A 15,281-nucleotide genomic window follows, 5' to 3' on the forward strand; every position below is an offset into this window, starting at 1 on the left:
ATGTAGAGGAGACAGGTTCAAGGAGATGAAGAAACTTGAAATTTCCAAAGCTAACCAGAGCTGGGATTCAGATTCAGCCATGAGGATGAGGTTGAGAGTCTACATCCTTGCTCTTCAAAATGCAGTCACTGGAGCAGGAACAAAGGTGATTTGTCAGAAATGCCACATCTAGGCCCCACCCCAGACTTCCTAAGCTGAAATCTGTATCTTAGTAAGGTGTGCAGATGGGCTAAGGCACACGCTGAAGTTTGAGAGGCTCCATTATTGCACTTTTAAAGCCCATCCCCTCATATTTGCACCCATGCATGCTCATAGCCATGTTATCCAGAATAGCCTAGAAATGAAAGCAACCCAAGCATCCATGAATGGATACATGATAAACAAAATGTGGGATGTGCGTACAATGGATCATTATTTGAACTTAAGAAAGGAAGGAAATTCGCACGCCTATTACAACAGAGGTAAATTTTTAGGGCATTATGCTAAGTGAAGTAGGTTAGTCACGTAAAGGCAAATACTTTAGGATTCCACTTACATGAGGTACTTAAAGTAGTTGAGGTCATAGAAAGTAAAATAGCGGTTGCTAGGAGCTGGGGGAAGGTGAGGATGGGAAGCTGTTTTTGAATAGGTATAGATTTTCAGTTTCGCAAAGTGAAAAGTCCTGCAGCCTGGTTGCATGGTAATGTGGCTCTATTTAACACTAACAAACTATACACTTAAAAATGGTTGAGACCGTAAATTGTATGCATGTTTATCACAATAATTTTTAAAAGCTCATCATCACAAGTTGCATTTAAAATGATAGGTGATGTTGGCAAATTGAATTTAAAGAAAATATTTTTAAAAATAAAATAAAATAGTAGAAGGGAACTGAGTGGCAGCTTAGGGCAGTATAAGCTGATGAGGCAGGTTCAAGTTCATCTCTCCAGTGAGGGGTATCTTATGCCTTTGGGTTGTATGAAGATACCATATTTCAAAGGCAGATGTAGAGAGCAAAAGTGGGACCCTTTGGGGTGGTGGTAGGAGTTTCCGGGAGATGGAGTGTGAACTCTATCAGCAGCCTTGGAAAGTCACTGACATATCCACTGACCAGCCTATGCGCTCCCCAGATGGATGGAGGAGCTTTGTTAGGGCCACTACAGTGAGGACCAAGCTGGAATAGCAAGAGGGCAAAGCTATGGCCATGAATGCTAGGAAACTCTAGAGCAAAGGTACAGCTGACCCCACTGCTCAGATCATCTCATGCTTGGGCTTTCCCGCTACAGGTCTGAGTAACTAGAGCTCCACACTGACCCTGCAAATTCACAGGAAGTATAATATTTCTCTCCTATTTATTTGAACAAGCTGCTGCATCTGGTCACAGAAGGTGAACTCCACACTGGAGTTTGGGAAAAGAGACACATGGTATATAGCTCCCGAATCATGAGAGAAATAATGAAAAAGACAAAAAAAAAAAATTGAGGTCAAATGAAAGACATAAAAACAGAAAAGAGGGAAGAGGTGCATAAAGTTATAAAACAAAATCCTAAAAGTAAAATGAAGCATCTTATATATGACATTAAATGTGAATAAATTTATGCTCCCCTAATCAAAGTCAGATTTACTCAGGTATGGTTTAAAAGAAAAAAAAAAAAAAAAACTTCAAGCACATGTTGTTTACAAGAGAACCATTAACACATTCAGGGCTACGCAAAAAACAAGAAACAAAGGTCAGGCAAACATATAAATAAAAACTGGATTGGGGGCGCCTGGGTGGCCCAGTAGGTTGAGTATCCAACTCTTAGTTCTGGCTCAGGTCATGATTTTTAGTTGTGAGATTGAGTCCTGAGTTGGGCTCTCACCGAGTGCAGATTCTGCTTAAGATTCTCTTCCCACTCCCTTTGTCCCTTCTCTGCTCATGCTGTTTCTAAGTAATAAATATCTTACAAAAAACCCAGGGTTGATCATTGAAATAGATGACAAAGAATTAAAACAGAAAGCAGAAAGCAAAGCAAAAAGCAACATTCTATAATGCCAAAAGCTACTAATGAAGCTCTAACAATAGTGATAGACTGAATAAAACAGCACTTAAATATCTTTTAAAAAAATCAGTAACAAAAGATGCTACAAATAAATAATAGCAAAAAAAAATGTGTCAGGCACTGTTCTAAGGCACCTAACAAATATTATCTGAACAAATTCTAGCAAACAGGAAATCAATACTTTTATCATCATTCTACAGATGAAGAAACGGAGACACAGAATTACGTCATTTTCCCAAGATTTCATAACTAATAACATGCCCTGTCTCTGGTGCCCGGAGTGGTGTCAGGGAAGGAATAAGTACTAATTTCCATATGGAATAAGGGAATATTTCTCACCCACTTTCATTAAGCTAATCTCCCATTAACTTCTCAAGACAAGACAAAACTACCTGGAATATTTTGTCAGCAAAATATTTAAATGACATCTATGGCCCTTTCAGCTCTATCAGTCTGTGACTGTGACACACACACATACACACACAGTCACACTAATACCTTGTGAAATGTGTTCTAGTGTGATGCTCAAGTTTAAATGCATTCTTTGAGAACATGTCTCCTGACCCACCCTCAAAATCTGCCTTATAGTCATTGTTCTCAGTTTCAGAGTGGGGTTTCAGGTTTAAAGGTGGCCATTTAGTTAAGGAAAGAGGCTGAAGGATGTTCCCTCGACCACCACTGATGCCAGAGTATGGTAAGTTATAGCAAAGTAGACACACGACATCCATTTATGTTCACCACTCCACCCCCACATTTGCAACATTTTCTCAAAGGCCCTAAAAAAATTTCTAAAGCAATTTCCGTCTCTGACATTCCCAGGAAATCAGAAAAATCTGACAAGGAAAAATATAGCAGACATGGGTGTACTCACCAAAGGATGAACAATAGATTCTAAATTCAAGTTCAGTGTAGCTTGGGAAAAATAAATCACAATAAGCATGAAGCACAATGTGGTTCTCCTTGGGGATTTCATTTCTTTAGGATTGAGTTGCTTTGCCTGAAATGTAAATATGACAGTTTAGAGACAGAAGAATTTGTTTATCAAACATAGAACCAGTAAACCCTGTTTAGAAAGTCACACGGCAAAAGGAGGAGGACAGAAGGAGCATCAAAGTATCAACTTTAGAGAATATTCTCTCCTCCAGGCGGGAGGCTGACAATATGGTCAGGAAGGATGAGGGTTGGGAAAGGCCCTGTACAGAGGACAAAGATAGCAGATGTTTGGGTACCTTTCCTATATATATATGGAGAAGGAGAGACAGAATGAAAGAGAAAGGAGAAAGAGGGGAGGGTACAACGCAGGAAAAAGAGGAAAAGCTACAGAGCAAGAAATACTTCAAACATCGTGATCCAGTACACATAATAAATGAACAAAAGGATCCAGAGTACAATACCTACCTTTGCTACATACAATGCACTCATATTTTCAATTCAATCTTAACCTATCTTGCCCTATCTTTCCTTTTAATTTTGGTAGCAACCCATTAAATTGACCTCCTGATGCATATTGATGGACTATGACCCATTAGTATGAAAACTCCTGGACTTAGTCATAAAAATATAGGTTGTATTTTACAGTCTTTTATAGAACTACGGTGCATAACATAGAATATTCATATAATATGTTCCATCTAATGCACTGATAAGATGCTGGTGATTTCTGATTCCTACATCTTTATAATGCTGGCGATTAAGGTGAAGTTTTTGGTGACTGGATTAATCATTGCTGCATTTAAAAAGTCAAGTATCACATTGCATCATCCCAACCCTCAAGGGTCTGGGGACCCAGACAAACCACTTTGTACATATTCCTTTCCTCACTTTTTTATGTCCATGTATTTTTGTGAAAAAGAGCACTACATCAAGAGGCCAAAAGATACAGATTAAGATCCAAGATCACCGTAAACTGTGTATCCTTGGGTAAGTCACTTATCTTCACTGAGTCTGATACTCCCCACCCATGAAATGAGGATAGTTTTACCTCCTCTAATTTTCTCACAGACTCTCCTGAGACTTAGATGATTAAAGCCATGAAGAGTCAAAGGGGTGCAGGCTGGTCATTAGTGGAGTCCAGAGGGCGGCCATCAGGAAGGGCAGGCCTTGGCCCAGGCAGTGCGGGGTGAGCCAGGGGACCGTGGCCAGGATAATGCACAGATGGTAGCCAAGACTTACATGCCAGGGAGAATTGTGTTTCAATCACCAGCTGCCGGCTGCCTCCTTTTCCTCTTCCCCAGTGGAAAAGAGAGAAGCATAAGGCCCTGGAAAACTGACCCAATTTGCAGATCTGGCAATCAAATACATTTTTAAAATTCTGCAACTCAATGACTTTCAGAAAACGCTTTGCAATTTAGGTTACGAGAATAGATATCTCAACCAGATGCATCTGCTGTAGGGCACTCATAGCAACCAGTTCTTTGTTCAAAGGGAACAGGCTTTTGTGAGCACTAAGCAGACTGAGCCTGGTGATAACAACTGCTCCTGGGACGAATTGAGTACAAAGGGGGCAATTTAACCTGTTCAGGCCCACCTTAGTGCACTCTACTACCTGGTTCCAGATAGAGGCAGTTAGTCAAGAGGATGAGACATAGTAGCTGAATGGTTAATGAACTTCCTTTGACAAGTGACAGCCAGGAAGGAACCCAGGTGTTAGAGGGTCTAGAGCTGACTCCATATCCTTTCTACCATTTCCCACTGTTGGCCTTGTGGTCAGAATTAGTAAGAATTATAATATCCCCAAATGGTCCTGTCTGGCCCTTTTGTATAGGCCACTGGCCAATACTACCCACTGGCCCCATCTTTCCCCAGCCTCCCTAGGGACAGTTCTTGATTAAATTAACACTCTTCTCTTTGTTGACCTATTTAGTGACAACAAACTCACAAGTCAATAGCGGTGTAGAAGGGACCCTACTGTGGGGAAGGGAACTTTCTCTGGAGGCAGGAGAATGGGAACTGGTACATAGTCATCTCTTGTACAGTTAGGGTGAAGGTTGGGTTCTCCACTTGACAGGAGAATGCCACCTTGTTGACAGAAAGGTAATATTAAAAATATTTGACAACCAGTTTGGTTTGGGCCTGGCCAAGATACCAGCTGAAGATCAATTCTTTTGGTGTTCCTACATTTTGTTGGATACCTGAAGACAAAATGCCTTTACCTATATCAATAATCTTTCATTAACCCTCCGGCTCACAGCTGTGAGGAAGCCAGTGGAGGCAGTTTAACTTGGCTAATGGTGAAAAAAAAATCTAAATTCACCCAATTAAAGGCAGGGAGTAGAACCCCAGAATCAAGGCACTATATATTCAGTAGAGTCCCTTTGATTGCAAATCCCCTAGAAGTTCATATGCACTCTACATTCCTGGATGAAATGGCCAACAATAGCCAAGAAGCACAGAGACAAACAGGCAGAGAGGAAAGAAAATTATCTCCTGTCGTTCTCAATTTCTTTCTCTTTTTAAGTCCTAAATCCTGGATAGTCTCTATTAAAACTCAGCAACATGAATGAGCTGGCTGTGTCTTAGAAAAAGCTGGGAAATATGATCTCATGCTCAGCACAAACCCTGGGGTGATGGGCCACTTCCGGATCTTCTCTGACCCTATTTTCCTGTCTGTGAAGTTAGAAGACGAGGAGAGGGAAGTCAAGCGTCCTGACATCATATGCCAGGAATAAGTCCTCAGGATTCCCAGCAGCACTGCATTTATTTGCAGGATGGGGGTCTGGCTTCCTTGAAGCAGTCCCATAATGACGTTATCTTGAGGAGTGATTATGTGTCAGGAACTGCCACTGCAAGACCGACCTGAAACGGACCAAGGACCTGTTCTCCCACATCTTAGGAACCACCAGTGCTTAAAATCAACTGCTTTCCTGGAAAGCTTTCATCAGCCCCGACTTGCCCAGACTTTGGGGTAGAGGGGAAGCAAGTGGGCTTGGGTGCCTTTGCAAGGTTAGAAGCATGGTCACAAAATAGCCACCTCTGTGAGGTCTGATCCCCCAATGTCATCATCAAGTTGTGATTGCCAGCTCCATCTGAGTAGGGCAACAGTGAGGTTCATTCTGGAAAGGATTAATTTCCTAAGCTCTACACAGCTCTGCCTTTTCATGCTCTCTGGTTTCCTTAGCCCCTCTCCCCTTGGGACCCTCGCCTGGATACTCTTCTGGATCCTCTTGAGGAAGAGGAAGGCGGGGTGACAATGTGAATGCACACTTGCTCAGTCTCTCAACTGGTGCGTCCTCCTGCCTCCAGCCCAGGGCTCTACTCCCTACCCTAGCCCAGCACACAGTCCCTCCCCTTAGCATTGCCTAGAGAAGAATTTCCCTGGAGTGTTTGTGCATCGTCTCCTTCAGTGGTTCTTATCTCTGGCTGTACATCAGAACCATCAGCTGAGGAGTTTCTTTTTTTTTTTTCATTTGCTTATATGTTGTTTTAAAATCACCATAGGCCAATTGAATTAGAACTTCTGGGGTTTGGGAGTCAATATTCTGCATCCATCTGAGCTGTTTCTGATGCATAGGGAGGTTTGAGGTCTGCAGATCTGTATGTTCAACAATCTATTGCTCTTTCCACATTCCCCTGCACTGCACTCTGGTACCTTCCATCACTGGCCTATAGCTTTCTCTGCTAAAGAAACTATGTAGAACCCGAAGCTCAAAGGGATGCATTTAGGAAGCAATCAGTCAATGGTGAATGAATGAATGGATTAATGGAAGTGTGGGCTCTGAAGTGTTCCACCTCATAGCTTGTTTGTTTTTTTGAGGGGGGGCGGCAGAGGGAGAGGGAGAGAATCTTAACCAGGCTCAATGTTGAGCATGGAGCCCAACACGGGGCTCAATCTCACAACCCGGAGATCATGACCTGAGCCAAAATCAAACTCAGGCACCCCCTACCCAATAGTTTTTGATACAATCCAATAGACAAGTCTGTTACTTGAGATTGTATTTTATGTCTTATCTAGTATCAAATATGTTGCACGCTTATGTGCTGACAAATACAGTGTTTTCTGCAGCCCCCAAATTGTGCTTTGCCAACACAAATGGACATGAGTCATGGTCCTTGCCCCCAGGAAGCTCTCAGTTTCATTGGGAAGGCACCAAACATAGATTGAAAAACGTCAAAGTAAAAACCACTATGTACTGAATGTCTACTATGTACCAAGCACAGTGCTGAGTGCAGTAAATATGTTAGCTCACTTAGTTTGCTTCTCACAATGATACTGTGTGGTAGGTATTTTTATCCTAATTCATAGATGAGAAAATGAAGTCCCTGAGAGGTTGCAGACTTTGCTCAGGACACACAGCTAGTAACTAACAGAGCCAGATCCACCCCCAAGTGAGATGCAGTGTGCAAGTGATAAGCCAGCCTGAAACTGAGGATGGGGGCAAAGCAGGGTGAATTTGGGAGTGGCCAGACTCTGAAGGATGGGTGATGCTTTAACATGAAATGGAGAAAGAAAAGAGAACCTCAGGTAAAGAAGAACAGCATAAGCAGAGGGAACAAAAGGAGCCCAAGGGTGAGGTTTAGCCGTCCCCTGAGCCCTCCGTGGAAGTTCCCTTGAGCAGCTTGCCCAACCACTGTGACGTAGGCTTGGCCATGGTCCTCAGGAGGGCATTGTTCTCCCAAATAATTACTGGCACCAAAGAAGGCAGAGCTATTTTTGCTGTGGCTTGGAAAGAGAATTTGGTGGCAGTAGAGCTCAGGTGATTCCCTCATTCCTGTAGTAGACTAGAGTGGAAAGAGCACCAGCTTTAGCAGAACAGGCTTGTGTTCTGATTCCAGCTCCACCACTCAGTAACCACAGGTGAGACACTTCACCCCACCAAGCCTCAGTTTGCTGATATGAATGACAAGGATCACAGCACCCACCCTGCAGCATTTGCTGCAGGCATTAGAGATCGTGCCCACAAAGCACAAAAGGGCCTGGTCATCGCTGGAATTTGTTATGGGTCGAGTTGTGTCCCTCCAAAATTGATACCTTGAAGTCTAACCCCAGTTCCTCAGAATGTGACCTTATTTGAAGACACAGTTTTTAAACAGGTAATTAAGTTAAAATGAGGTCATTACCATGGGCCCTCATCCAGTATGATCAGTGGCCTTCTAGGAAAAGGAGATTAGGACTCAAACAGATGCCGAAGAAGGACCATGCAAAAATTCCAGAGGAAGATGACCATCTACCTGCCCAAGAGAGAGGCCTCTGAAGAAATCACCCCTGCTGATATGTTGATCTCTGATTCTCACCTGTAGAACTGTGACAAAATAGATTTCTCTAAACTGTGAAACCACCCAGTCTGTGTTCCAGGTATACAATGCTAAGCTTTCTCCAAGGATCATGTCATTTAACCCCCTTGATGATCCTGTGGTACCATTCAATGTTCTCTACTTTTCAGAGGTAGAAACGGAAAGTTAGAAGAAGGAGTAACTCACCAAGGCCACAGAGCTGACACACAGTAGTGACAAAATTATAAGCTAAGCAGTCAATTCCTTTGGGGAAGATGTACCATTTGGGTTACAAGGCCTTCCTGGTGGAATACTGACAGGAATAAATGGGAAACTTTCTCTGTATGGACACTCGATCAGGCAACTGGGACTATGAGTTCTAGCCTCACTCTGCCACTAACCACTTGTGTGATCTGGGGCAAGTCCCTTTATCTTTCAGGTCTCAACTGTGTTATCAGCAAAGGCAGAGAGTTGACTTCACTCAGTATGGGAGTTGGCCTCTGAAGTCCCATGAATGTTCAAAGAGCCTAAAAATTCTCATGTTTATTTCAAAGGCAAGGTAACCTCACTTTGCCTTCTGAGCCTAACCATAACTCTCTCTTATATTTATTCCACCCACCTCTGACTTACTATATGGTTCAGGTCTTCATTGCCTCTCACTGGCATCACTACAATGGCTTCTGTCTACATGGATACGAGATTAATTTTCTGGAAGTGCCTTCTCACACAGTATTCCCTGTTCAGCTCCTCATTGCTTTTAGAATAGAAGCAATTGTTTTCTTTGATACTCCAGGCCTTCCATGGCTGGGATTTTATATTCCAGAGCAAGCATCTTTAATAAGCATCAATTAGATTTTCAAGATGGTTGATTTTTTAGCATTTCATCATTTCAAATCAAGGTGGTTGATTTTTCACAATTGAAAATGGTGTAAGAGATTTTCCAGTGTTCATGCAAAACTAAAGATGCAAAAAAAAATCTTTGAGAATTAATCTTGGCAGTGGGGAGAGGCAGTTATTACCGTCAAACTATTTTCAATGCTTGGCAAAACCAAAATAATCCTGCCATTTACTTGATTTGGTAACCTCCATCTTTCCCTGCTCCTGGGACTCCGGATAATCACCACATATTCAAATTCTATCCATCCTTCAATGACAAGACAAAAGGTGGCCTCCAGGCTGGAGTTTGTTGATCTGTCCAGCTATAAATAGTCTCTACTTCCTCTGCCACCCACTTAATCTAGGCCCTTAACCTTCCTCCTTGTGTTATATTTATTGTTCTAAGTATATTATGGAGCAATTCTATTTATTCCCTTACCATGTATCCATTTCTGTATTCATTCACTGCACAAGCGTTGATTAAATCCTGCTAAGTGCCAGGCACTCTGCTAGGTGCAGGGAAAGAGACAGGAAACCAAGGAATGATCCCTGTCTCCATGGAGCTTAGAGTCTAATGGCATAGATGAGCATCACTGAAGAATCAGGTACACAATTCATTGTTTCACTATGACTGTGAAAGCGTGACCAAGGAGAATAATCAGAACACTACTCTGTTATTGAGCACTTACTATGTGCCAGGCACCGAGCTGAGCATTTACTGTTTAAATCTTCTAATCCTCACAGCAATTCCAGTGCAGGGGTTTTAGTATGATATGTAATGAACAGCACGCTATCAAATAGATTGAGCCGCAGAATGGTTAAATATTTTGCTCCAAGTCGCACAGCTAGTAACTGCCAGAGCCAGAATGTGAGCCAGAGAAATCTAACTTCAGAGCCCATCCTTTGAGCTACCGTGCTGAACTGTCTAGTAAAGTCTAATTAACAGAGGGACATGACCTAGTTCTGGGGATCTGTGGAAGGTATCCTGGAGGAAGTGCTTAACTGAACTGAAATCTGAAGTGTGAGTTGCAATTAACTGAAAACAAAAGAGAGTTCAGAGGGAGAGGAACATGAGGGTTCCAGGCAGAAAGAAGATCATGCGCAAAGGTCCTGAGGTAGAAAAATGTATGGAACATTCAAGGATTGGCAAATGGGCCAGAGCGCCTAGAATACCAAAAGGAATCAGGGGCTGGATATGAGAGGGCTGCTGAGGTGAGCAGGCACCAGGGCAGGCAGGTACTTGCAACCATAGGAGTGGTGAGATTGATTAGGAAGACAGTAGAGACAGTAGAGATGACATTCTAGGACTGAGGCCCACAGAGTTCCAACAACCAGAGGTCCTATCAAAGAAGATGATTGAGCCAAGACATTTGGGAAGAGACAGTGTAGATTTTTCCCATATGTAACCTGCTTGGCTCTACTGTCACACATAGTAGTGATGGTACATGTGTGACTTTCTTTTTAAGAAAGGAACTAATTCTATTGCATATGAGAACTATATCAAGGGAAGCCATGCCTCTTACTAACGCTTGGCCTGTGACTGGCTAACTAGACAAGTTAAAGAAGCCACTGGCCTGTCTCCCTATTCCCTGCTTTGCATGTTCTAGGACACAGATTACATGTTCACATAGCTATTTTTAAACATGTACTTCTGATCAAAATAGTAGGCGAGAGGGACGCCTGGGTGGCTCAGTGGTTGAATGTCTGCCTTGGGCTCAGGTCGTGATCCTGGGCTCCTGGGATTGAGTTCCACATCAGGTTCTCTGCAGGGAGCCTGCTTCTCCCTCTGCCTATGTCTCTGCCTCTCTCTGTGTCTCTCATGAATAAATAAAATCTTAAAAAATATATAGTAGGCGAGAGACTGGAAATAATATATGCATACATTACGTCATTCTACTACTGGAGAATAATTCAAAGCAGATCCTTTTGATTGTAGATGCCAAATGGTAATACCACATTTCAGGAGGAAGGACTTCCATTGCAAATTTTGCTGGGATTATTACTCTTTGCTCATCTCCATGCGGCAACAGGGTATCATCAGTAAACTCCCTCCCAAACTGTAGAAATACAGATTAAAAATCCTCAAGTATAACTTTAAGAGTCTGCCCTCACAGATCTGTATTTTCAACTGCAGAGGTGATAAGACTTATCTTTGCTGACATTATTTAATGAGATGATTCATCTCTCGCACATGCAGAACTAGAAGCTAAATATTTATTTAACACGAACACGAAACACAATGCCAATTAAAGGACTGCCTTGAAAATTTTTTCTATTTAATTTTCCCTTGCCTTGAAATAAGGTCCTACTGCAGCATTGTGTCAGGGTGGCTCAGGACGATCAGATTACAGAAGAACATTTGTTTGTACACAATGGAGTCAAGTTTTCCAAAACACACTGCACATGTGTGCAGCGTTGATAACCTTTTATCCTTCGTTCCTTGTTGTAAATCCCTGGAGGATTTTAACCTTTAAGCAAGAGATTGCCATCTTTATGAAAACATTAAGTTCCTAACTCTGCCCTTATCTCATCTATCTTGCTACTTTCATTTACCATGTGGAGGGGTTTCCCTAAACCCTGGCAAAACAATGCCGGGGGTGCATGCCAGTTGTGATGGAGGGTGGCCCTGTGGTTGGCTATAGTGCTGCTGGATAGAGCATCAGAGGGCTTGGGTATGGGTCCAAACCTTACAGCTCTGTGGTTCTAACCTTCATCAAGTGAGATTCCAAAGAATACTGGAGTATTAATCATAATATGAATGGACCAATCGGAGCAGTATCTGCTCTTGTGCAGGAGCAGAGGCCTGGAGGCTGTCATTCTGGACAGTGGGGAGGTCTGTGGGAGGGTCCGAGGGCTGGGAGGCTGAAATAGAGGTGGGTGGCGGGGGAGGGGGGTCATTCTGAGCATTCCAGGGGCTCAAGGCTGCCATTTACAACATGGTTTAAAATATTCCAACAATTTAATAATTGGCAGGGCCGCCTTAGCCTTCTGTGTCTCCTGCTTTCAGGAGCCCTTTATTCCCTTCATCTCCTGAGACAAGGCATTGTTGTCTTTGGCCAGGGACTTCATTTCTCTGAAATTTTCTTTTCTCCCTCTAGGAATTCTGTCAAACTTTAAGAATAAGGTGTGCATGCCACTCAAAATGAAAAAAAAAAGTATTATTTTTCCCCCCAAAATTCAGTACCCTGAGAAGTTGGGAACATTTCAAGGTTCTTTAATTGAGACAGTTTGATATTTGCCAGTGTCATGGGTTCTAGGTTTATGAAGCCACGTAGTACCTCCTCCTTCATGCCGCCCCTCCTCCTCTTGGGTGTCTTATAACTCCAGTTTTTACTCCTTTCCTCCCTCCCCTGTGAGTCCTCCTCCTCATCCACAACTGCCCCACCATGCACTTGCCTAAAACTGTCCTGGGTCCTCCTTTCACCCCCCGCCTTGACATACTCTCTCTTAGGGAGCTCGCCCACTTCCATAATTGTAGTTATCTTACTATGTGAGAGTTCCCAAAACTTTATTTCCACCCTGATCTCTTTGCTACACATCAGGAGCGTCTCCCCAACCATACTATACGCACCTGGGTCAAAATTAAGCTCCTCTAAGACTGAATGTCATTCTTCTCTCCCACTGCTATCTCCTGACCCATATTTTTTCCAGATTTGCCAACAGCTGGCCTCGCTGTCAGGCTTCCCAGGCTCACCCCTGAACAGGTAGTGAGCAGGAGAGGACGCAGCAATTCAACCAGCCACTAAGTCCTGTCACTGCCTCCACTGCTGCTTGCTTTCCCCTGGCTGCCACCCTGGTTCGGACATGATCGTCTCACATCTGGATGGTTGCAGTAATCTGAATGGGCTTCTCACTCTTTCCCCCACCCTGATCAATAACCCCAACACACTATCAGCAGATTCATTTGCCTAGAACACTATTTTTCATAGATTGCTGTCTCCCACATTCAAATTCTTCATTTTCAAATGACCAAGGAATATTTGGACTACTGCATCTGGTGAGCACGATCCCTGAAACCTAAGTGTGAACCCAGCTCTGCTGCGTTTTTCTTCGACCACACTCGCATATGTAGTAGGCTGACAAGCTTTCATTGTGCCTCCTCTTGCTAAATGTGTCTTAAATATTAACCATAAATACTGGTCAAATGGATTGCTGCCTATCAGCTTCTTCTCAAACCATTCTTGGCAACTGAAATGTCCCATTCCTCCTTTCTGAGCTTTACTCATTCCAGGTCTTGCTATTCCCTTAGTAACAGCAACAATCATTACTATCATTTACTATCATTACTATCATTTATCAAGCTCATGCTACGTGCCAGGCATTAGACTAAGCACTCTGCGAGCACTTGGCTCATTTCATCCTTAAATCCTGTATTGGAAGAACTATCATGGTCCCCATTTTACAGATGAGGAAACTGAGGCATGAGTAAATTAAATAACACACCTGAGGTCACATGGTAAAATAGTTAAATCTGTTGCCCAAGTCTGAACTCTTTAATCTTTACAGCATACTGCCTCTTTTCTCGTCTCCTCCAGAGATGCGTCTTTCTCTTGTCTACACTGCATGTCTCTGCCATGTGGAGCTTTTCACAGTGCATTGTGACTGTTGCAGCATAGCATGGTCATTAGGCATGACTCCAAAGTCAGGCTGGGTGAGCTGGAGTCCCGACTATACTAGTTGCTGGCTTTGTGTGCCTCAGGCAACTTACTTAACTGTAAATCCCTACATCAATAAACTAGCTCCTATAATAGCATTTGATGTAGTTTATGGAACTACCTGAATTAACCACCTTTGTAAAACACTGAGCATAATGGCACATACTAAACACTCATCAAGTATTACCAGTTATTATTAAAATTCCCCATGCCTCTCCGTTGCCTCCTGTTAAGAGTGTAAGCTAAGTAAAGGAAAGGATTCTCTGCCTTGGTAATTCCAGAGCACTTAGCAAATCTATCCAGCAGATGCTTCCACCAAACTGTGCCTTTGAAGGTTTCAGTTTGGAGATGATTTTTAGGAAATAGGTAAGATTTCAGTTATTGAAACTTCACGACTGGAATCATACAATGTGAGCTGAAATGCTGAGTTGATAAATAACTTGTGAATTCTGGGAATAGCGTTCCCAGAGCCCATGCAGATATTTTGGTCAGCTAGCCTTCCCACGATACCTACTCATGAACATTGGGACATTGACATAAGCTGATAGAGCCCCTCCTCGTGTTCTCTATACAGGACACAAACATGACAGTGATGAGCAAAACTAGTTTGCACTATATTGAGAGATGTTGGCAGGGAAGGGGGACGGTCCTTGGAGCATGTTTTATGATTAAAAACACCCCTGATTTTCTATCTATCTATCTATCTATCTATCTATCTATCTATCTATCTATCTATCATCTATCTCAATCCAGAAAGCAGTGGGTCATATAAACTGCTACAGTTAGTGGTGAATTTCCTTGTAATATAGACTTTTAAAAAGTTTAAGTAAAAAACACTTGAAACTTACAGAAAAAATAAAACTGAATACTGTGATCCTTACACCTCTGATTTAACAAATGCTACATTTTACATGTTTGCCGTAGATTTTGTTTTTAAGAAGTAAAATGGTCCGGATATAGTTAAGGCTCCTTTGTGTACCTTCCTGACCCCAGTTTTTCTCCTTCCCTTCCTAGAGGGAAGGTAATATCTTGAAGTTGCAGTTTAGTATTTTCATTCTGGTTTTGTACTTTTACTTTTGTGTATGTCTATGTGCTCCTTATACTATTGTCTTGTTTTAAAACTTTACACAAATGGTATTTACTTTATGTATCTTTTTGCATACCTGGTTTTTTCCAGTTCAGTTTTTGAAATTTGTCTGTGTTGATTCTTACAGATCAAGTTCATTTCCTTAATTGCTATAAAATACTGTTTATTTTTGTAATAGTGATTAAATTTTATTTTATTGATAGACTAAGCACTTTGCAAACACTTGGCTCATTTCATCCTTAAACCCTGTATTGGTAGAACTATCATGGCCCCCATTTTTTTTTCTTCTGCATGTGCACATCGATATGTTTTTTCTAGGAATGTTTAGGTTTGGGATACTTTCATGTTTTCAGAAAAAGAGTTATGTTTCCATCTCAACCGAAAAGCAGATAACAATGATGCTTTCATAAAATTTTAACATTTCAATATAAG

The 15,281-nt window shown here is 42.2% G+C and overlaps 1 protein-coding gene across 11 annotated transcripts in view; it reads right to left on the reverse strand.

The window, feature by feature from the left end:
• Positions 1–15,281, reverse strand: part of ADGRF5 (adhesion G protein-coupled receptor F5) — a 102,550-nt gene that overhangs the window by 53,738 nt on the left and 33,531 nt on the right. For all 11 annotated transcript variants that reach the window (XM_049092137.1, XM_035697661.2, XM_025418965.3 and 8 more), the window contains one exon: positions 2,893–3,018. In XM_049092137.1, coding sequence (XP_048948094.1) covers positions 2,893–2,994 — 102 coding nt within the window. In that variant the 5' untranslated portion in view covers positions 2,995–3,018. The remainder of the gene's footprint in view (positions 1–2,892; positions 3,019–15,281) is intronic.

Source organism: Canis lupus, chromosome 12 (genome assembly GCF_003254725.2).
Source record: "Canis lupus dingo isolate Sandy chromosome 12, ASM325472v2, whole genome shotgun sequence".
In the NCBI taxonomy this organism is placed as follows: Eukaryota; Metazoa; Chordata; class Mammalia; order Carnivora; family Canidae; genus Canis; species Canis lupus.